This window comes from Carcharodon carcharias, chromosome 9 (genome assembly GCF_017639515.1).
Source record: "Carcharodon carcharias isolate sCarCar2 chromosome 9, sCarCar2.pri, whole genome shotgun sequence".
NCBI lineage: Eukaryota > Metazoa > Chordata > Chondrichthyes > Lamniformes > Lamnidae > Carcharodon > Carcharodon carcharias.
Genome location: NC_054475.1, coordinates 52,302,182 through 52,327,029, shown reverse-complemented (window position 1 = coordinate 52,327,029; position 24,848 = coordinate 52,302,182). Strand labels below are relative to the sequence as shown.

Here is a 24,848-nt window from a genome sequence, read left to right as displayed (position 1 = left end):
AGTTTCTGCAGCGCATCTTGTAGATGGTACACACTACTGCCACTGTTCGTCAGTGGCGAAGGGAGTGAATGTTTGTGGAAGGGGTGCCAATCAAGCAGGCTGCTTTGTCCTGGATAGTGTCAAGCTTCTTGAGTATTGTTGAAGCTGCACTCAACCAGGCAAATGGAGAGTATTCCATCACACTATACACTTGTGCCTTGTGGATGGTGGACAGGCTTTGGGGATTCAGGAAGTGAGTTACACACCACAGGATTCCTAGCCTCTGACCTGCTCTTGTAACCACAGCATTTACATGGCTAGTTCGGTTCAGTTTCAGATCAATGGTAACTCCAGGATGTTGATAGTGGGGGATTCAGCAATGGTAATGCCATTGAATGTCAAGGAGTGATGGTTAGATTCTCTCTTGTTGTAGACGATCATTGTCTGGCATGTGTGTCGCACGAATGTTACTTGCCACTTGTCAGCCCAAGCCTGGATATTGCTGAATTTGGACATGGACTGCTTCAGTATATGAGGAATTGTGAATGCTGCTGAACATTGTGCAGTCATCAGCGAACATCCCCATTTCTGACCTTATGATTGAAGGAAGGTAATTGATGAAGCAGCTGAAGGTGGCTGGGCCTGGGACACTAACCTGAGGAACTCCTGCAGTGATGTCCTGGAACTGAGATGATTGACCTCCAACGACCACAATCATCTTCCTTGGAGTAAGACTCCAACCAACGGAAAGCTTTCCCCCGATTCCCATTGACTTCAGTTTTGTTAGGGCTCCTTAATGCCACGTTAGGTCAAATGCTGCCTTGATATGAAAGGCAGTCACTCTCACCTCACCTTTGAGAAGGCAGTGGTGAACCACTACAGAGTTAATACAACTGAATAGCTTGCTAGACCATTTCAGGGGGCAGTTAAGAATTAACCACATTGCTCTGCATCTGGAGTCACATATAGGCCAGGCCAGGTAAGGACCGCAGATTTCCTTCCCTCAGGGACGTTAGTGAACTAATTGAGTATAAGATTATAAGATCATAAGAAATTGGAGCAGGAGTAGGCCAATTGGCCCAATAAATCTGCTCTGCCATTCAATAACATCATGACTGATCTGATTGTGGCCTTAACTCCACCTCCCTGCCTGCCCGCCCACCCCCACCCCTCCCCATAATGCTTGACTTTCTTGTCGATCAAAAATCTGTCTGACTCAGCCTTGAACATATTGAATGACCCAGCCTCCACTGCTCTCTGGGGAAGTGAATTCGAACACTAACGACCTTCCTTCTCATCTCCATTTAAATGGGAGACACCAGATTCTCGGTTCCCCCATGAGAGGAAACATCCTCTCAGCATCTACCCTGTAATGCCCCTTCAGAATCTTTTATGTTTCAATAAGACCACCTCTCATTCTTCTAAATTCCAATGTGTATAGGCCCAACCTGCTCAACCTTTTCTCTAACGACAACTTTTTCATCCCAGGAATCAGCCTAATGAACCTCCTCTGACCTCTTCCAAGGCAAGCATATCATTCCTTAAATAAGGAGATCTGAACTGTACACAGTGCTCCAGATGCAATCTCACCAATTGCAGCAAGAATTCCCTAACTTTATATTCCATGCCCCTTGCAATAAAGGCCAACATTCCATTTCTTTGAAAAAGGACATAATTGCGTTAGAAGCAGTTCAGAGAAGGTTCACTTAACTCATTCCTGGGATGAAGGAGTTATCTTATGAGGGAATGTTGAACAAGTTCAGCCTATACCATTGTGTTTAGAAGAATGAGAGGTGATCTTACTGAAACATATAAGATTCTGAGTGGACATAATAAGGTGGGTACCGGAAGGATGTTTCCTCTTGTTGTGGAGACTAGAACTAGGGAACACAGTTTAAGAATAAGAAGTCTACTGTTTAAGGCAGAGATGAGGAGAATTTGTTTTCTCTCTGAGGCCCATTTGTATGTAGAATTCTGTTTCCCACAGAGCAGTGGAGGCTGGGTCATTGAATATATTCAAGGCTGAGTTAGATAGATTTTTGGTAGACAATGAAGCCAAGGATTATAGGGGACAGACAGGAAAGTGGAGCTGAAACCATAACCAGAGCAGCCATGATCTTATCAATTAGTGCAGCAGACCCAAAGGGCTGAATGGCCTGCTCTCGCTCCTAAGCCCAGTGTTCCTATGTTCCTATTTGCCTTCCTAATTACTTGCTGTAACTGCATGTTAGTTTTTCATGATTCATGTACACTTACAAGGGCACCCATATCCCTCTGCAGCATTCTGTGGTCTCTCTCCATTTAAATAATATTTAGCTGTTCTATTCCTGCCAAAGTGGACAACTTCATATTTTCCCACATTTTACTCCCATCTGCCAAATTTTTGCTCACTCACTTATCTGTATCCCTTTGCAAACTTGATTTGATTCAGACTACTGTACTGATATCATCCTTTGTTAACAGAGTTACCCCACCTCCTTTTCCTTTCTTCCTGTCCTTCTGAATGTCAAAGACCCTTGAATATTCAGGTCCCATTCATGACCACTTTGCAACCATGTCTCTGTAGTGGCAATTGTATTGTACTCATTTATTTCTACGTGTGCTATCAATTCATTCAACTTGCTGCAAATGCTCAGTGCATTCTGTTAAAACGCCTTTAGCTCCGTCTTTTTTACCATTTTTCCCTGCTCTGACCTTATTTGCTGGTGCATTCTTATGGTTTATACGCTCTGTCCCTTCCAGTCACACCCTGGTTATCATTACCACATTGCGAACCTGCACTGTTGCCTTGTCCTTTCTCTTTAACTTTCCAAATCTCCCCTCATGTGAACCCTCCTCACTCCACCCAATATTTAGTTTAAAGCCCTCTCTGCAGCCCTAGTTATACGATTAGCCAGGACGCTGTTCACAGTGCAGTTCAGGTGAAGACCATCCCAATGGGTGCCAGTGCCCATGACTCAAAACCCATTTCTCCCACACCAATCATTGAGCCATGCATTCAATCTTCTGATTTTATTTATTCTATGCCAATCTGTTTGTGGCTCAGGTAGTAATCCAGAGATTATTACCTTTGTGGTTCTACTTTTTAATTTAGTCCCTAAACTACTCTTAGTCCTCCCTTTGACGTTGGTACCAATGTGGACCACAACAACTGGATCCTTCCCCTCCCAATCCAATTTCTCTCCTTGTCATGAATTGTACTTAGCCCTGGCACCAGGCAGGCAACATAGCCTTTGGGACTTATGCTCTTGACTGCAGAAAATGATGTCTATCCCCCTAATTACAGTGTCTCCTAGTACAACTACATTGCTATTTGCTCCCTCCACGGTGCCGTGGTCAGTTTCCTCCCAGCAGCCCTTGTCAAGAAGATATAATAATTATCATAACGTTATTGGAATTTATTGTAAAATAGAGTAATGGTGGTGTGTGCGTGTGTGCGTGTGTGCGTGCGTGCGTTAATTGAATTATCCCGGGTGCTTTGATCTGAGAAGAGAGGTTAAGTTTGAAATGTTAATTAGGTAAACATGGAGAAGTTTAAAAACATAGGTGTGAAGGGAACATTTGCATTTTTGAAATAAACCAGACTAGATTGTTTGTTTTTCAAAGGGCGGGATGTGGGGGGCGGTGGGGAGGGGGGGAGGGGGTTGGGGGGTGGTGCAGAGTGTTGGGAATGTGTCACCTATCCAGGTGAAATTTAGAAACAGTGTGTTTATTTTTCCCCGAAGGTCACTGGTCGAACTTAGTGCTATGAGAGGGTTTTACTATCAGGGAGATAAAGTCTATAGGCATAGTGAAACAATGGATATTTGCATTCAAAGAGGAAGATATATATAAAGAAGAGAAGACTGTAAGGGTAGGCATTTTGAAGATCTTACAAGTGTGTGAAAAGCCTTTAGCATCTATGCCTCAAGCTGCTGTCCTCAAAGAACTGAAGTTAAGAAAACTCACTTAGAATTCAACATGTTCAGTGTATCATGTTTCTTTGCCTGGGTCTTTTAAACTCTACATGTCTTAATGTTGCCTTAATGAAAGTGTAACTGGGAGTTAGATTGATTAAGGGAGTTAGAAGTTATCATAGTAGTAATGTGTACATCTTTGTATTATTTAAAATTTCTCTTATTAATAAATGTTTAACCTAGTTTTATAAAAATCTATAAGACTTGGTGGTCTCCGTACTACTGAATTCAAGGCATGCATCTTGAAATTTATACAAATTGAAAATTCGTTGTGATAGCTCTTTCAAATTTTCCTTTGGGATTTGAGCAGTTCAGCAATTACCATTGGCTATGTTGTAACAGTCCTGCTCTCATCCGCACAAGCTGCAAGAACATTGAACCTGTTAGACAATTTCAAGGGCTGAGGCCTCCTCCATTGCTATACATCAAATCCCCACACCTGCCTCCCTTAAAGTCAAACCCTCCTGTCCCTGACCACGGACCAGATCTGAGGTATCCAGCTTAAGGCATGTGACTGTCTCCTGAAAGAAAATGTTGCAGTAAATTACTCCCTTACTGATGCATTGCAGTGACCAAGGTTCAGACTTATCAACTCTGAGCTGAAGTTCCTCAAGCCGTAGAACTGCAGATGTAGTTGCTGTGAATCGAACAGATGTCCACCAATACTCACATACTACAGCTGTAACACATCACCTGCCCTGCTATCTTTATTTTGTTTTTATTTAACTAATTAGATTTCAAGTTCAGAAAGTCAATCAATGATTACCCATTATTATGTTATGAAGTTAACTAGTTTTGCCTTAAATTTAATATAATACGTAAATCTCCCCAGTACCTGTTTCAACTACTGCCCCAGTTACAGGGGAAAAAAATCTTAAAACTCACCAATCACCTCTCTGCAAGCCTAAATAAAGCCTTTAGTTCTCAGATCTTGCTACCTCCAGCTCACTCTCTTGGAACACTCCTTTTCGTAAAGGCCAGAACATCACCTCTTGCCTCACTGCGCCGGATTCCCTCACTTACCAATTTCCCAGATTTAAGCACTCTGCTTTTAGTCTCCACTGCCGCCTTCATGCAACTTACTTCATATGTCTAGTAAACCACTCATAGTTATACTAGTTTAGGTTCCAGTGAGTTGACTCAGTTCACCAGCTAGGGTACCATTTCAAACAAGTTACCTAATTAACTAACTGTAGCTGCCTTTAGCAGTGAACTTGTTCAACACTAAAACTGAAATAAACTACAACTTACTGTTACAGTTAAGTTAAATGCTAATTGCAAACTTGACCATATTTTAGAAAGGGATCAACCCTTAAAACAACCTCACCGCACTGAATTCCCAGATTTAACACTTGGGGCAGAATTTTCTGCCTACAGGCGGGCGGGCCCGACCCAATCTCCTGCGGGTAGGGAGCCGATCCCCACCGGAGAAGTGGGCCCTGCTGCCATTTTACATGGGTGGGCCAATTAAGGGCTGCCCAGCATGACGTCCACCAGGAAGCCCTATGCGCTCCTTGTGCAGGTGGGGGGGGGGGGCGGAATCCCCAAAAGTGAGAGTGTGCTCTTTCACACATGCGCACGAAAGGTTGCACATCTCTCTGAGGCTAAGTGCTGCCTCAGGGAGATCGCTGACAGTTGTAAAAACATTAAAAATAGAAAAAAGCATACTTAACATGTCCCCCTCGTGTGACAATGTCACATAAGATGGGACATGTTCATAATCTACACTAAAACTTTATTAAACTTTTAAAATCCCTACATGAAACCTCATCCTGCTAGTGGATGAGGTTTCATGTTTTTTCTATTCCCCGCTGGGGCTCCTGGCCTGCCCACCTACCTTAAGGTTGGACGGACAGGTCCTTTAATTGTTTTAATGATCCTGTCAATGGCCTCGATTGGCTATTGACCGGTCGGCGGGCCCACAGCTGAATTAGCTGTGCCCCCGCCTTCCTGAAAATTTAAATAGGGCAGGGTGATATCAGGGGTTCCACCCGACATCATCCCGCGTCATTTTGCGCGTCGGCCAGTGGGCCCCGCACCCTGTTTGCCAATGGCTAAATTCAGCCCTTGGTCTTGCTGCACTCAGTCTCCACTGCAACCTGCCTTTTTATGACAATCTGACAATTTCAAAGTTACTTTTACTGATACCAGCTTTTTATTCCACATTATCCAGTTGATTTTTAAAACAGAATTTAAATTCACAAACTGCCATGTTGAGATTATGAACTAATTTTCCAGTTCATTCGCCCAGGCGTCTGGATTATTAGTCCAGTAACATACCCATGGCACTAACCACATCCCTATCTTCCACTGTGTTGCCATATATCAGTATAAAATAACCTATTGACATGTCTTTAATTGTATGTAACTTGTTGACAGGAACCGCTGATGGAGGAATATGCAATTGCTGCTCAGGTCTTCAAGCTGAGTACCTGTGACATGTGTGAGATAGCACGGAACAGTGTCCTGCAAAGTGGTTTCTCTGAACAGGTAACTGGTCACAGCTTGAGGTTATTTAAACTTGTATCTGTGAATGTTCCAAAACCCTTTTTAAAAAAAATTCTTTTACATGTTTACATGTTCTAATCTGATCACACCTTAGCTTTCTGTTCATAAAGTTATTTTCTTTCCTTCAAGGTGAAAGTTCAGCTTGTTAATGTAATGTAATCATACAGCAGAACTCAGATATTATCAATTATACATTTTATAAATAAAGACATATATATAATTAGAAGAATCGAGTGCAAAAGGAAGAATGTTATGCTAGACTTTTAAGAATCACTAGTTAACCCTCAGCTGGAGTGTTGTGCCTGTGGTAATCTGAGGTGTAATACACCTATAAGAGAATGTGAGCAGATTGACCACGTGACTGTAAGACCCAATATCTGTGTAGCGTGGGGCTACGATGTTATTGTTACCCTAGAGCAGGGCCTAGTTAAAGAAGCACACATCATGTTAGTGCTCTGTTTTCTGTGTAAATAAATAGCATGTGCTCCATTTCATATTGGTGTCTGCATCTACAGCATATTGTAATCAACTCACCTGCAGACAGGTGCACAACCAGTTCGTGATCAAAGCGACCCCATAGTAGAACATAACAACTAGCGATGAGACAAAACATGACCAGACGACGACACCAAGGAAAGCTGCGGAAACTCAACTGAAGTGAATCAGCTGTGCCTTGCAGGCCAATTATAAGTACAGTCCTCACCATAGTCATTGAAGTTACCTTCCTCCAGTATGCCACAGTTTGGCCGTATCGAACCGTTTCATCAGAATACCAATGACTGGGCACATTATATTGATTTTCTTTTTGACATATCGGGGGAGGAGAAGAGGTGGGTGACCCTCTTATCGACATGTGGCAGTAAAACATACAGCTTAATTCATAGCCTAACAGCACCCAACACCCCAGATTCCAAGAGCTTTGATGTTAGTGAATCTTGTGAAAAGCCACTTTCAGCCGAAACCCTCCATAACAACGCAGTGTTTTAAATTTACTTCAAGGTGTCGCACCGTTGGAGAGACAGTCGCTTGCTATGTAGCAGCCTTAAAACAACTGACACAGCATTTTGAGTTCAGGCCGCTAATTAATGGCATGTTAAGAGATCGATTAGTGTGTGAGATTAACGAAGATGCCATTCAAAAAAGGTGCTGTGAGAAATAAATTTATACTTCAGCAAGGCGCTGGAGTTGGCGCTCACAATGGAGAGCGCAGTCAGGGATTCAGAAGAAATCAAAGGAGCACAAAACAGCGCCGTCCTTCGCATCGGGAGGGGGACACTTGCTAGAAATGGCGCAGAAACGCTGGGCTCTATGGAAAGGCAGGAAACAGCCACCATTAACAGACAGCAAAAAACAATGGTTTAACAAATAAAAATCACATTAATAATAGCAGAATTGGACACAGCCTGCAAACAAACAATAGTTTAAAAGTACCAAGCGTTTCTACTGCCATCGCAATGGGCACATTGTGCAATATTGTAAAGAGAGTTTGAGGCAAAATTTCAAACAAAAAGGGAGAAGTCGTAAAATTTATATAATGGAGGAACCAGAAGACCATAAGACGTAGGAGCAGAAGTAGGCCATTTGGCCCATCGAGCCTGCCCCGCAATTCAATTAAATCATGGCTGATCTGAAAATCCTCAACTCCACTTTCCTGCTTTTTCCATATAGCTCTTTATTCCCTTACTGATTAAAAATCTGTCTATCTCAGCCTTGAATATACTAAATGACCCAACCTCTACAAATCTCTGCAGTTAAGAATTCCGCAGATTCACCACCCCCTGAGAGAAGAAGTTCCTCATCTCTGTCTTAAATGGGCGACCCCTTATTCTGAGATTATCCCCTCTGGTCTTAGACCTTCCCACAAGGGGAAACAACTTCTCAGCATCTACCCTGTCAAGCCCCCTAAGAATCTTATATGTTTCAATAAGGTCGCCTCTCATTCTTCTAAACTCCAAAGAATACAGGCCCAGCGTACTCAACCTCTCCTCATAAGAAAATCACTCCATACCCAGGATCAACCCAGTAAACCTTCTCTGGACTGCCTCCAAGGCCAGTATATCTTTCCTTAGATAAAGGGACCAAAACTGTTCACAGTATTATACATATAGTCTAACTAGTGCCTTGTATAGTTTTAGCAAGACTTCCCTATTTTTATACTCCATTCCCTTTGAAATGAAGGCCAACATTTCATTTGGCTTCCCTATTACCTGCTGAACTTATATGTTAGCTTTTTGGGATTCATGCATGAGGGCTCCCAAATCCCTCTGTGCTGCAGCTGTCTGCAGTCTTTTTCCATTTAAATAATATTCTTCCTGCCAAAGTGCATAACCTCACGTTTTCCTACATTATATTCCATTTGCCAAGTTTTTGCCCGCTCACTTAACCAGAGAAGAAACAGAGTCAAATATTTACTCGCTACACAACTTAAAAATGGGTAAAACAGAGCCAATCTACGTGACAGTAGAAGTCAACAGAAAATCCATTTGAATGGAGGTGGATACAGGCACATCCATGACTGTCATAGGGGAACACACGTTCAAGTATCTGAATGGAGGAGGCCACTCACTAAAGCTGGAAACTCAGATAGTAAACTAAAGATATATATTGGCAAAGACATATGAGTAAAAGGTAAATGAAAAGTTCCAGTACAATATAGAAGCCAGTCTGCTAACCGACCCCTGATAGTGGTAGCAGGGGAGGGTCCAAATCTATTTGGTCGGAACTGGCTTAAGGAAATAAAGTTGGAGTGGACTGAGATTTTTCAACTCAGAATGAAAGATCTGCAAGAATTATTACAGAAATATGCCTCTGTGTTCAGGGAAGAGCTCGGGAAGATTCAGGGGCTGCAAGCTAAAATCCACGTGGTTCCTGGAGCATGCCCCAGATATTTGAAGGCATGGTCAGTTCCCTATGCATGATGAGAAAAAGTGAATATTGAATTGGAAAGACTGGGAGCCTTACAACTCGTACAATTTTCCAAATGGGCAACGCCCATAGTTCCAGTACTAAAGCCTGACTAGAGTGTGCAAATATGTGGGGACGACAAGTTGACCATTAACAAAGTGGCCAGACTTGATTGGCACCAAAAACTGATGAATTATACTCCAAGCTGGCAGGGGGAACCGCATTTTGAAACTTGACGTGCGCCATGCTTACCAGCAAGTTGAGCTAGAAAAGGCCTCTCGGAATTTTGTGACTATCAACACACAGAGGGGGTTATACCAGTATACCAGATTACTCTTCGGAGTCTCATCAGCTTGTGCCATTTTCCAACGAACTATGGAAAATTTACTTCAAGGTCTACCCCATGTGATGCTTTGCCTTGATCATTTCCTAGTGACAGGACTAACTGATAAAGAACACCTGGCCAACTTGGAAGAGGCTTTGAAGCATTTCTCATAAGCCGGAGTATGTTTGAAAAGGTAAAAATGTATTTTCCAAGCAAAAGAAATGATTTACCTGGGTCATAGGGTCAACTCGCAGGGCCTTCACCCAGTAGAAGACAAGGTAAGAGCTATTCGTGAGGCACAGCCCTGAAAAATGCCACAGAGCTCAAGTCCTTCGAGAAAGAAAATGTTGGCGCACAGCTACTTATAGTGGCCAGGGATGGACACAGAAATCAAAAACATGGTCAAGAGCTGCATGCAGTGCCAAAAGGTGCAGAAATGCCCTCCTTCTGCTCCACTGCACTCTTGGAATTGGCCAGGAAGGCCATTGGTAGGCCCCCATATTGACGAAGTGGGGCCTTTTTTGGGCACAATGTACCTCTTACTTATCGATGCCCATACCTAATGGATGGATATGTATGAGGTGAGATCACCCACACCTGCTGCCACCATAGGCAGATAGCATCAGAGTTTTGCGATACATGGGTTACCAGAGATAATAGTTTCTGATAATGGAATGGCTTTCACCAGCAGTGAATTCCAAAGATTTACAACTCTCAACTACATAACCATAAGACATAGGAGCAGAAGTTAGGCCATTCGGCCCATCAAGTCTGCTCTGCCATTCAATCATGTCTGATAAGTTTCTCAACCCCATTCTCCCGCCTTCTCCCCGTAACCTTTAATCCCCATACCAATCAAGAACCTGTCTATCTCGGTCTTAAATACACTCAATGACCTGGCCTCCACAGCCTTCTGTGGCAATGAATTCCATAGATTCACCACTCTCTGGCTAAAGAAGTTTCTCCTCATCTCTGTTCTAAAAGGTCTTCCCTTTACCCTTGGGTCCTAGTCTCTCCTACTAATGGAAACATCTTCCCCATGTCCACTCTATCAAGGCCTTTCAGTATTCTGTAAGTTTCAATCAGATCCTCCTTCATCCTTCTAAACTCCATTGAGTATAGACCCAGAGTCCTCAAACGTTCCTCATATGTTAAGCCTTTCATTCCTGGGATCATTCTGGTGAACCTCCTCTGGACCCTCTCCGGGGCCAGCACATCCTTCCTGAGATATGGGGCCCAAAATTGCTCACAATATTCTAAATGTGGTCTGACCAGAGCCTTATAAAGCCTCAGCAGCACATCCCTGCTTTTATATTCTAGTCCTCTGGAAATAAATGCCAACATTGCATTTGCCTTCCTAACTACCACGTCAACCTGCAAGTTAACCTTAAGAGAATCCTGGACTAGGACTCCCAAGTCCCTTTGCACTCCAGATTTCTGACTTCTCTCCCCATTTACAAAATAGTCTATGCCTCTACTCTTCCTACCAAAGTGCATGACCTCACACTTCCCCACACTGTATTCCATCTACCACTTCTTTGCCCATTCTCCTAACCTGTCCAAATCCTTCTGCAGCCTCCCCGCCTCCTCAATACTACCTGTCCCTCCACCAATCTTTGTATCATCAGCAAACTTTGCCATGGTGCCCTCAGTTCCTTCATCTAGATCATTAATGTATGAAGTGAAAAGTTGTATACCCAACACTGACCCCTGTGGAACTCCACTAGTCACTGGCCGCCATCCTGAGAAGGACCCCCTTATCCCCACTCTCTGCCAGACAGCCAATCTTCTATCCATGCTAGTACTTTGCCTCTAACACCATGGGCTCTTATCTTACTGAGCAGCCCCCTGTGCGGCACCTTGTCAAAGGCCTTCTGGAAGTCCAAGTAGATAACATCCATTGGCTCTCCTTTGTTTAACCTACTTGTTACCTCCTCAAAGAATTCTAACAGATTTGTCAGGCATGACCTCCCCTTGATGAAACCATGCTGAGGTAGCCTGATTTTACCATGCACTTCCAAAAAATTTGAAATCTCATCCTTAATAATGGACTCTAGAATCTTACCAACGACCGAGGTCAGGCTAATCGGCCTGTAATTTCCCGTCTTTTCCCTCACTCCCTTCTTAAACGGGGTTACATTAGTGATTTCCCAGTCCTCTGGGACCCTCTCTGACTCCATTGATTCCTGAAAGATCGCCATGAACGCCTCCACTATATCTTCAGCTATTTCCTTCGGAACTCTGGGGTGTAATCCATCTGGTCCAGGTGATTTATCCACCTTCAGATCTTTCAGTTTTCCTAGCACCACCTCCTTGGTCAGGGCCACCATACTCACCTCTGCCCCCCTGACTCTCTTGAACTTTGGGGATGTCACTCGTGTCTTCCAATGTGAAGACTGACACAAAGTACCTATTCAGTTCCTCCGCCATTTCTTTGTTCCCCACTACTAATTCTTCAGCGTCATTTTCCAGCGGCCCAATGTCCACTTTTGCCTCTCTCTTACCCTTTATATATCTAAATTTATATTACTGGCTAGTTTACCCTCATATTTAATCTTCTCCCTCCTTATTTCTTTTTTAGTTGTCCTCTGTTGGTCTTTGTAGGCTTCCCAATCCCCTGGCATCCCACTTCTCTTCACTGCATTGTATGCTTTCTCTTTAGCTTTTATTCTGTCCCTGACTTCCCTTGTCAGCCATGGTTGCCTCCTCCTCCCTTTAGTATGCTTCTTCTTCCTAGGGATGAATTTTTGCTGTTGTCTCCCAAATTACTCCCAGAAACTCCTGCCATTGCTGTTCCACTTTCTTTCCTGCTAGGCTCATCTCCCAGTCAATTCTGGCCAGCTCCTCCCTCATGCCTCTGTATTTGCCTTTATTCAACTGTAATACTGTTACATCTGATTCCAGCTTTTTCCTCTCAAATGGCAGGGTAAATTCTATCATATTATGGTCACTTCCTCCTAAGGGTTCCCTCACCTTAAGCTCCCTTGTCAAATCTACCTCATTACACATGACTAAATCTAGAATTGCCTGTTCCCTAGTGGGCTCCACCATAAGCTGCTCCAAAAAGCTATCTCGTAGACATTCCACAAATTCCTTTTCTTGGGATCCACTACAACCTGATTTTCCCAGTCTAACTGCATATTGAAATCTCCCATGATCACTGTAACCTTGCCTTTCTTACACACCTTTTCTATCTCCTGGTGTAGCTTGTGCCCCATATCCTGACTACTGTTCGGAGGCCTGTACATAACTCCCATTATGGTTTTTTAACCTTTGCGGTTCCTCAACTCTACCCACACAGATTCTAAATCATCTGACCTGACCTCATTTCTTGCTATCGATTTAATTTCATTTCTTACTAACAAAGCAACCCCACGCCCTCTGCCAACCTGCCTATCTTTTTGATAGGATGTATATCCTTGGATATTTATCTCCCAGTCCTGATCCCCTTGCAATCATGTCTCCGTAATGCCCACCACATCATACCTGCCAATTTCTATCTGTGTCACAAGCTCATTTACCTTATTTCGTATACTGCGTGCATTCAGATACAACACCTTCAGTCCTGTAGTTCCCGTCCCCTTTCTCATTGTCATCCCTTTATCTCATGTGCTTGAAGTTAGATTCCTAGCCCTTTCCAAACACTCTGTCCTATTTTTTGTTCTGGAGACTTTAATAGCCTCTCCTGGGCTCTCCTTTCTTTTCAGTTTTTTCATAATTTTCCGTAAAGTTGAATCCACCCCCCACATGCTAACCTGCTGCTTTGTTTCCCATTAGTTATACATCTTGGATTTTACCCTTCCCTTCCCGCACCCCGCCCCCCCCCCAATTTCTAGTTTAAAGTCCTGTTGACCACCATATTTACCCTTTTCGCTAGAATATTGGTCCCACATTGGTTCAGGTGGAGACCGTCCCAATGGTACAGATCCCTCCTGTTCCAATACGAATGCCAGTGCCCCACGAAATGGATCCCCTCTTTTTCGCACCACTCCTTTAGCCACGTGTTTACTTCCTTTATTCTCGGGACACTATGCCAATTTGCACGTGGCTCGGGTAGTAATCCGGAGATTATAACCCTAGAGGACCTGTTCTTTAATTTAGTTCCTAGTTCTTGATAATTCCCAAACAGGTCCTCTTTCCTAGTCTTACCTATGTAATTTGTCCCGACTTGGACCACAACAACTGGATCCTCCCCCTCCCTCTCCAATATCCTTTCAAGCTGGTCAGAGATGTCCCTCACCCTGGCACCGGGCAGGCAACATACCATGCAGAACTCTCAATCCTGCTTACAAAGGAAGCTATCAATTCACCTAATTATAGAATCCCCTACAACTACCACTTGTCTTTTTGCTCCCCCATCTTGAAAGGCCTCCTATGCCACGGTGCCATGGTCAGCTGGCTCATCCTCCCTACAGCCCTCTTCCTCATCCACACAGGCAGCAAGTACCTCGTACCTGTTGGACAAGGTCAAGAATCGAGGCTCCTCTGTTCCTGGACACAGGATCCCTCTACCTGCCTCACTTCCAGTCACACCCTGCTGACCCTGATCACTGGACTTGAGGTACTTAATCTACTGGATGTGACTGCCTCCTGATACAAAGCGTCCAGGTAACTCTCCCCCTCCTGGATGTGCCGCAGTGTCCAGAGCTTGGACTACAGCTCATCAATTCTGAGCCAGAGTTCTTCCAGCAACCAACACTTGCTGCAGATGTGGTCTCGACGGCTCATAATGGGATCTGCCAGCTCCCACATCATACAGCTACAGCACTTCACCTGCCCAGCCATCTCTACTTAGATAATTAATTTATTATTTAGCTTTGCAGTTTTTTTTTTCAAATTTGGTGCAGATTTCCTACCAACCAATCAGGTCACAGCTTTACTGTGACGCCACTTTTTCAGTTTTGGCTTCAGTTAGTCTGTGCCGCAAGGTCACCACTCCAGTGCTTCTCCTTCCGAGTCCGCTCCCTAGAGACAAGGCCACGAATCCCCAAGAATTATACTCACCGCTCCAGTGCTCCTCCCTCCTAGTCTGCTCCCTGGAGACAAGACTGCGAATCCCCGAGATAAGCTAGGTTTATACTCACCGCTCCGGTGCTCCTCCCTCCGAGTCTGCTCCCAGGATTTACTCACCAATCAGCTGCTTTTTCTTTAAAATCTCTGCACCTGCAGTATATTGTAATTGACCCACCTGCCGACAGATAGGTGTGCAACCAGTTCGCAAACAAAGCGACCCCATAGTAGAACATAACAGTGCCCAATTCTGGACACGACACTTTAGGAAAGTGTACAAATCCTTGGGGAGGTTGTGGAAGAGATTTACCAGAATGGTACCAGGACTGAGAGAGCTTTGTTATGTGGAAAGACTAGACAAGTTGGGGTTGTTCTCCTTAGAACGGAGAAAGTTAAACAGGGATTTAATCCTGTCCTATCCTGCTTTTAGCTACTCTTGCCAGGAGATCTGATGTCATGGTATGCCACGCTTGTCTGTCTTATGCCATCCTCACATCCACTGTAGCTTGTCTGCAGCTACTCTGTGATGTCCGTCATCCAACTATGCCTAGGTCAATCCCTCTTTCTGCTGCTCTCCACTTTGCCCTCTAGAAGAGATCTCTGTAGCTTTTCAGCTCTGATCAAATGGCCGAAATACTGACATTTTATTTTCTTGATGTCACTATTTAGGGTTCTTTTTACTCGTACAAATTCAAGCATCCCTTCATTTGTCTTCTGGTCTGTATATGGATTTTAATAGAGGTTTAATAGATCTGTTCAAATTTATAAGGGGTTTGGATAGAGTAAATGAGGAGAAATTGTTTCCACTGGTGGGTAGGTTGGTAACCAGCGCACACAAATTTGAGATAACCAGCAAAAGGACTAGGAGGGGAGATGGGGAAAATATTGTTATGCAGCAGGTTTTTATGATCTGTAATGCATTGCCCGAAAGGATGATGGAAGCAAATTCAACAGTAACTTTCAAAAGACAATTGGATATCTATACTTGTAGGGGAAAGGATTGGAGGGCTGGAGGAAAGAGTAGGGTTATGAGACTAATTGGAAAGCTCTTCCAAAGAGCCAACACAGGAACTATGGGCCAGATGGCCTCCTGCAGTGCTGTAAGATTCTCTGATTCTTGCAACATCAAGATGCCTCACTGAGAAAAAAAGTCAAGATGCATATCAGAGACCATGGCCAGGATTTTCCAGTCTTCACGCAGCGTTTCCGCCGCAATGGATGCAGCAAGCCAGCCAAACACCCGTTGACTTTGGCGGGACCAGAAGATTCTGCTGGAGGGCAGGGCCACAAAATCCCACCCCATATGTCCCAATTTTAACCTGGATCAAACCAGATGGTGATCCACCCAATCCACCTGGGCGTGATGCCTGGGAGATATTAACTTACATGAATTCCACGACGCTGACTGGTAGTCAGATTTGCCGGGAATTATGTCAATGCCAACAGTTGCTGCAAAAGATCCTTGGAACTTCTCTTCTGCAAGGTAAAGAAGTATCTGGAGGGATCAGAAATTTCATCTAATGCCTGACTCCCTGAGTAAGGGAAGACTGTGGAAGGGGAGACTTCAGGTTCCTTATGGGACCAGCAGAACCCACTTTCTCCTCCTGGCACACAAAGTGGTCAGGATCTTTATTGGCCACCAACATTTTGCTGACAGGTTCGAGATCACGTGCATCTTAACTGGACTTGGGGTTGAAATGGTTTGTGGGTCATCATGACATCATCTGGATACAGTTTTGCCAATAAAGTGCAGGCGCTCTTTCCACCCCTGAATTCAAGCAAGTTACAATGCTGGGGAGAAGAACATGCTGCATGTATGAGGCATGGCCACTTTTATGGTTAGAGATTCATTCATTAGGAGGTTTGATGGACGGACATAAAAGATTAGTTGGACTAATGGATCCGGGTTGCACGCTTGTTTCGGGGTGACCGAATTGGTACCATAGACAGAGCAGATGAGCAGACAGTTCTTATGTAGAACACATTCTATTTATTTACCAAGGAACTCAGCCCAAGATTTTGTAATTGTTTAAGCCATGTAACTACTTGGGCCTAGATTTCAAACGTGTAAATGTGAGGGAAATTCTAGGCCCAAATCAAATATTTCACTGACTAAGAAGAAATTTATCAAAGTAGCAAAAAAAACCAAGGAACAGGTAACCAGCAGAAGGCTCCTGATCATAAGGTACTTGGGCTTTGCTGAACCAGAGTGTCTGGTGATGCTGAACCAGAAAGGGTATTTAGTGCAAACTCAAAACTTTAGACAGTTATTAACCCTGCATTTGTCGTACTCCTTTTCTTTACATCTCACTTCAGAAACAGGAACAGGAGGTGGCCATTAGGACTTTGTGCCTGTTCTGCCATTCAATTAGATCATGGCTGATTTATATCAGAACTCCATAACCCTTAATATCCTCACCTAACACGAAAATATCAATCTCAGTTTAGAAATTTTAAATTGACCCTGAGACTCCGCAGGTTTTTATTAATTTGGGCAGGGGAGAGCACTTCCGGGCATCACCCTGAAGGGCCCTGCTCTAATTTGAAGACTTTTTTATTCGTTCATGGGATGTGGGCATCTCTGGCAAGGCCAGCATTTATTACCCATCCCTAATTGCCCTTGAAAAGGTGGCAATGAGCCACGTTCTTGAACCACTTTAGTCCATGTGTTACAGGAACATCCACGGTGCTGTTAGGATGGGAGCTCCCATGCATCTACTGTCCTTTTCCTTCTAGATGGTAGAGGTTGTGGGTTTGGAAGGTACTGTCGAAGGTGCCTTGGTGAGTTGTTGCAGTGCATCTTATAGGTGGTACACACTGCTGCCTCTGTGCATCAGTGGTGGAATGATTGAATATTTATTGTGGTTGATGTGGCACCAATTAAGCAGATTGCTTTGTCCTGGATTGTGTCAAGCTTCTTGAGGGTTGTTGGAGCCGCACTCATCCAAGCAAGTGGAGAGTATTCCACCATACTCCTGACTTGTGCCTTCTGGATGGTGGACAGACTTTGGGGAGTCAGGAGGTGCAGGATTCCTAGACTTTGACCTGCTCTTGTGTACATAGTATTTATATGGCTAGTCCAGTTAATTTCTGGTCAATGGTAACCACCAGGATGTTTACAGTGGGGGATTCAGCAATGGTAATGCCATTTAATGTTAAGGGGAGATGGTTAGATTCTCTCTTGTTGGAGATGGTCATTGCCTGGCACTTGTGTGGCATGAATGTTCCTTGCCACTTGTCAGCCCAAACCTAAAATTGTCCACGTCTTGTTGCATGTAGACACAGACTGCTTCAGTATCTGCAGTCATGAATGCTACTGAACATTGTGCAATCATCCGTGAACATTCCCACTTCTGACCTTATGATGGAGGGAAGGTCATTGATGAAAATGGTTGGGCCTGAGGAAATCTGCTGCCTTAAAGATTTGCTCCACCAGATAAAATAGTTTCTATCTACCTTGTCAAATTCGTGATCTTAAACACCTCAATTAGATCATCTTCTGCAGTGCTACTTATTGTGGGGCTGCAAGGGGCCTGATGTTCAGCCCTTGCCAAGGCCAGGAATGGAGATGAGGTCGTGTAGTTTCACATCACCAGCTTACCTGCTGGTTCCCAGACATCATCCCAGCCATTTTCCCAGCTGTGGGGTTGGGGAGGAGGTTTGGCATAAGGCCTATCGATCTGCAAGCAGTGGTTAGCCAGTTGATTTGATTGGAGACTGATTGGGATTTCCTAGTGAGCCTTCAGGTTCCTGGAGGAGTTGGGAGCCTGTTTGGCAGCCTGGACGTGGCCTTCTGGCCAGAAGGCAAGTGCTTCAGGCAGCCTTAAAGCCTCCCATCCCTGGCCTTAGGGGCTGCATCCAAACCCATGACCTCTACCATCTAGAAGTATATGGGCAGCAGATAAATGGGAACACCACCACCTGTAAGTTCCCCTCCAAGTCACACACCATCCTGACTTGGAAATATATCGCTGTTCCTTCACTGTCGCTGGGTCAAAATCCTGGAACCCTCCCTAACAGCACTGTGGGCGTACCTACAGCACATGGACTGCAACGGTTCAAGAAGGCAGCTCACCACCACCCTCTCAGGGGAAACTAGGGATGGATAATAAATGCTGGCCGCACCAGCAACACCCAAACCCTGTGAAAGAATATAAATTATCTTTGCCAGTTTTCTTTTCTCCTACATGCTAACAAAAATTTCACATTGTTGTTTGAACTTTCAATGTGATATACTGATTCAAACAATTTTTTAATTTTACCCTGCAGGAGAAGGCCCATTTCCTGGGACCCAACTACCGTCAGGAAGGCCCAGCGGGCAATTGCATTCAGAAGACGAATGTAGCTCAGATACGAATGGCCTACCGCTACGAAACACTCTGCTATGAACTGAATCTGATCAAGGAGGGATTGAAAGATCTGGAGTAAAGCCACGGTTGCCACATCAGTGGAAAATTAGTGATGTGGGTTAATCTGCCATTAGCTATGAAAGCTACTCCTGTAGTTGTAGTTGCTCAGGTCTCCAGAGAGACTAGGAGCATCTTTATGAGCCAGTGGCACAGTTTGGGAAAATTGTTAGTGATTGCTGCAAAATGTAAAATGCAAGCCAATGGTAGATTGCTGCCTTGCCTTTCAATGATAGATTAGCTATGGGGATGTGTGTCTTCTGCTACGAGCATGGATTCACAAGCCTGAGGAACACCTCATAGTTTCCAGTCATTTGAGCTTTTCTGCCTTCCTTCATTGTTATAATCATTGGATCTAAAGTAATATAATGAGTTTAAACTTTATTTATTTTCAGTTCAGTTTTATTAAGGATTGTTCCCGTATAAACACAGACTTTGATTTGGAACCCCTGACTGTTTCTGTGTTGCATCTAACAACCAATAGCTGCCATTCTGAAGATCCCTGTTATTGCAGGGCAGTTATCTTCATTCGAATGTTTTCTGGTCTTTCTGCCAATTTCCCTGCACTGAACACAGCCTCTTTCTCTGTCTTTCTAGTTACAAATGTAGTACAGTTATAGACAAGTTCACAATGTCACCCCTGCTCAGTCATTTCATTGTGTTGTTCGGCTGTGATAATTCCTTATCTTGTTGGGACGTTTGGAGGAAAGAGTCAGCTTTTGTCTTGATGCTTCATGAACAAGTAACCAACAATGTTTTATCAGCAAGGTTTAGAGGGCCACACTGTTCTTCTCTAACAAAGGAAGAATATCACCCCCTGATGGCCTGATGGACTGACTGCGATGGCAGTATAGACAACTTCTATCCCTCAGTCTGGGGGGTGGCAATAAGGAAACTAAAATTGAACTCAGTTTTCCCCAGTTGGTGAAGGGGGATTCCTGACCAGTAGCCAGTTACCGTCTGTTTTAAAGTGGATGCTCATGCACGTCAGGATATGGCTTGATTGTAATGCTCCCCTGGTTGAATAGTTGACTGGTAATCGTGGCCTGAGCTCACAGATCATCACCTGTTGAGGTAATGGAGGTCACTTTTGCGCTTTAGACCTCACACAATAAGGGTCACTGCATTCAGGATAGGGTGGGGAGAGGCTGGAGGGGCCACAGAAAACATGAGAGGAATTGCAACAAATAATTTATAAGCTGGAGGTGGCAACTCTACGTTTAGACAGGGATGCAGCTGGGTTCATGAGTCAGTCATGGTTCTGCTATGAATATTTAGCTACACATTACCATACAAATAAAAAAACGTTCTCATGATGCCAAACTTGCTGTTCGTGCTGCACCCGCAGCTGGCAGTCAATATGGAATGCTAGTGTCAGGCACCTGAATACAGACAGAGCAGAGGCAGAAAAGTAGCCCCAATCACAGTGCTATGACATCTTACATCACACCAGAGTGCGATTAATGTCCTCCTTCCTGCAGAGTGGATCAGAATCCTCACTGAAGTGGGTGTTCTAGCTTGACGTAAACTAAAATACATGGCAACTGCCGTACACAAAAGCCTGTGCAGTAAACACCAAAACAATCCACTTACTTTGCAACACTGAGAGTGCCATTCTTGAGCAGCAGATAATGTAGGTTTCAGGTAATGACATTTGTGCAGTATTAACTCTTAAAGCTGGATTTCTTTTCCTTATTACTCTTCTCATTCCTCTCTTTAGCCTCATCGGCTCCCTAATGTAGCTTGTTGCAAGCCACCTCTTCCCAGCTTGTTGTATTGGTGTTAAAAGGTTTTGAGTCCCTTGTGCAGACGTCATTAAACCTGAGCTTAGGTCGGACCCCTCTGCAAGTTTATCATCCCTTTGGAATAGGCTCATCTCCTATCTGATCAAGATGACCTGGACAACTGCACACAACAAGACCTCCAAAACAGTAATGTGACAATGACCAAATTATCTGTTTTAGTGAGTTTGATTGAGGGATAAATTTTAGCCAGGTGACCAGGGAGACCTTCCGTGCTCTTGTTCAAAATTGTCATGGGATCTTTTATGTTCACCTGAGACAGCAGACGAGGCCTCAGTTCATCGTCTGAAAGGTGGCACCTCTGACAGTGTAGCACTCCCTCAATCCCTCACTGCGGCACTGGAGTGTCAGCCTAAATTACATGCTCCCTCTGGAGTGGGAATTGAACCCACAACTTGCTACTTCAAACAATGAGAACGCTGCCACCAGATCCATCGCTCAGGTGGAGGTAAGACATGTGCCAGCCCCTCTGCCAATTTTGAACCATGCTCCTCCATGCTGCTTGCAGGACAGTCAATGCACTCAGTGTCTCAATGTGCGTACTCATTCAGTGTCCTCCTGCATGCTACCCCATTGAGGTCCTCGTTTGAGTTCCCCACAGCAGAACTTGTCTGTGTGTTCAATCTCCAGTGAGCTGTCAAACGAACCATCCATTACCCCTGGCCTGGCTGCAGCCCACTTAATTGTATCCAACATGTGCTGATCTCAACTCTATACTTGCCTCCAGGGTATAGGCAGTGCCAGTATCTGAACTGGTGGTTGCAAGCGTCAAGTGACACAGCTTCTTCATTAGTGCTATGCTGTTGTTCTCTTTCCTCTCCCTGGCACTGCTGTGGCTAGGCAACCAGCACTCCTTGAGTGTCTGAAATCCGAAAACCAAAAGGAGAAGATCGAGGTAAGGGAATGGGGGTGGGGTGGAAGGCAAGAGATTTATGGTGACACCATCAGCAGCTTGGTCTTATGCCAGGTAACAGGATAAGTGCATATTGTGAGTTCAGAAGGGGCATAAGGCAGGAACTTCTCAACAATGCCAGTTACCATGGGCTCTTGCAGCTGACCCCATGTTGCTCGGATCGGTTCCTCTGTAGGATTCAGGGCACGCAGGTGTCCTTGTCCCCCTTAGGTTCTACTCTGATCCGTTCAATTGTGTGCCACCTTGTCCTGCAAGAGAGAAGACAGAATATCAATGGTTCTGCAGCACTATTTCAATGATGCACCTGCCACAACTAAATAGCTGGAGGTATGTTGAAGTAGCAAGAGTTTGGTGTCAGGCTGGCAGCATCGATAGGTGTCTGAGAGTGAGGTGGAGAATCTGGATATTAGACTTGAGCCCTGACTGTCAGGGTGCACTGAGTGATGTGGGTGTGCTGCATTGAGATGTGTGGAGCAGTGGGCAGGGGATTACTAGACTTCTTGTGGCACTGCGGACAGATCCTTGTTACCAAACTCCTTGCATTGACCTCCCTGGTCACCTGCTCCCACTTCCTTCTAAGAGTGGTCGTGAGGGCCTTTTCGTGTATTGCACTGAGAAAAACTCTCCACGTGGATTCACGGCAGGCAGCCATTACTGAACTAATGTAATTTACACCTCCTCAACATAGAGGTGTAATCTATGAGAGGGCAATATAACAAAGTGCTCAGACCTTGCAAAGTACTACAAGCCTTTTACATCAGCAGGAAAGTTAATTACAAAGGTGCCACTTGCTAAGCATGAAATATATTGATTAATTCAAGCAGATATTCAATAAGATCATTGCCATGGTTAGTGTACGATTACGTTAATCTCCTGTACTTACCTTTTTTTATTCTTTCATGGGATGTGGGCATCGCTGGCAAGGCCAGCATTTGTTGCCCATCCCTAATTGTCCTTGAACTGAGTGGCTTGCTCAGCCATTTCAAAGGGCAGTTAAGAGTCAACCACATTGCTGGGGTCTGGAGTCACATGTAGGCCAGAGCAGGAATGGATGACAGATTTCCTTCCTGAAGATCATTAGTGAACCAAATGGGTTTTTACGACAATCAATGATAGTTTCACAGTCACCATTTCTGAGACTAGCTTTCAGTTCCAAATTATATTAACTTAATTGAAATTCCACCAGCTGCTATGTTGGGATTTCAACCCATGTCCCCGGAATGGGGGAGGGGGGCATTAGCCTGGCCTTCTTGATTACTAGGCCAATGGTAGTATATACATCTTACTTCTGGCAGCAGTGAGCTTTAAGCTGCTTCAAAGTGGTATCGCTTATATTAAAGATTCATATTTAACAGTTTGAATATGGAGCAAGTTTGATACATTCATTTTGGTGCCATTTCCTTTGAAACAAACTTTTCATTGCATTCAAAGACTATTCATGTTAAAGTCACTTCTTGGTCTTATCTTCTGGCATGTATATCTCCTTCTCTATTTAAATTTAGAAATACTAGTGATATTGCCCAACACTTATAATGAGCTAAAACAAAACAGAATTACCTGGAAAAACTCAGCAGGTCTGGCAGCATCGGTGGAGAAAAAAAGATTTGACGTTTCAAGTCCTCATGACCCTTCAACAGAACTTATAGTGAGCTGGTCATGTTCTAACCAATGTGCCCACCCTGAGTGGTGGGGATTGTATTCGCTTTGGTTTTAATATTCTTTCTAAAATGGGGTGCCCAATACTGCACGCAGTCTCCTAACTGTGGCCCAACCAGTACTTCATAAAAACATATCATTATCTCTTTCTTCTTGTACATTTCCCCTTTATACAACCCAAAGTGTCCTTGATCTTTTTCTTTATGGCTTCATGTACTTATGTTTAGGATCTCAGAGAAAGATGGGCCTCAGTTGTGATGCCCACCATGTCAAATAGGCCACCAACATCCATTCTTTAAATTCAGGTGCCGACTTGGATGAGGTGCTCTGGGATCCTATGGAGCTGCAGCCAAGCAAGCAGGGGAGAGAAAATTGAAAATGGAACATTTCCTCCAGTTAGTTTCTAAAAATGTATTTATGGGATGTGAGCGTCGCATGCTAGGCCAACATTTATTGCCCATCCCTAGTTGCCCTTGAGAAGATGGTGGTGAGCTGCCTTGTTGAAGCACTGCAGTCCATATAGTGTAGGTACACCCACATTGCTGTTAGGGAGGGAGTTCCATCAATTTGACCCAGCAACAGTGAAGGAACGGCAATATATTTCCAAGTCAAGGTGGTAAATAACTTGAAGGGGAACTACCAGGTGGTCGTGTTACCTGCTGCCCTTCTCCTTCTAGTCGTGGGTTTGGAAGGTGTTGCCTAAGGAGCCCTGGTGTGTTTCTGCAGTGCACCTTGTAGATGGTACACACTGCTGCCACTGATTGTCAGTGATGGAGAGAGTGAATGTTTATGGAATAGGGGCCAATCAAGCGAGCTGTTTTGTCCTGGATAGTGCCAAGTTTCTTGAGTGTTGTTACAGTGGTACTCATCCAGGCAAGTGGGGAGTATTCCATCACACTCTTGACTTGTGGCTTGTAGATGCTGGACAGGCTTTAGGGAGTCAGGAGGTGAGTTACTCTCTGCAGGACTCCTAGCCCCTGACCTGCTCTTTTAGCCAAAGTATCTGTATTGGCTAGTCCAGTTCAGTTTCAGATCAATGGTAATCCCCAGGATATTGATAGTGGGAGCTTTAGCGTTGGTAATGCCATTGAATGTCAAGGGGTGATGGTTAGATTTTCTCTTGTTGAGATGGACATTGCCAGCATCATTATCTACTCACCATCTCATTGCTGTTTGTGGGATCTTGCTGTGCACAAATTGGCAGCCATGTTTCCTCCATTAGGACAGTGACGATGTTTCAAAGGTACTTCAGTGGCTTCAAAACACTTTGGGATATCCTGAGGTTGTGAAAAGCATCATATAAATGCAAGTTCTTTTTAATCATTCTACTCCAGCAGTAGCTCGTACTGAAGCAGTAGCTGATTATTCACTCTGCATAATCTTCTGCCC

General features: G+C 44.3%; 1 protein-coding gene across 1 annotated transcript in view; it reads left to right on the top strand.

The window, feature by feature from the left end:
• The window catches only part of LOC121282408 (AMP deaminase 1-like), a 104,309-nt gene extending 84,878 nt beyond the window's left edge, over positions 1–19,431 (top strand). The window contains exons 18-19 of the mRNA XM_041196124.1: positions 6,315–6,425; positions 18,952–19,431. Coding sequence (XP_041052058.1) covers positions 6,315–6,425; positions 18,952–19,110 — 270 coding nt within the window. The 3' untranslated portion in view covers positions 19,111–19,431. The remainder of the gene's footprint in view (positions 1–6,314; positions 6,426–18,951) is intronic.
• Positions 19,432–24,848: the final 5,417 nt, after the last annotated feature.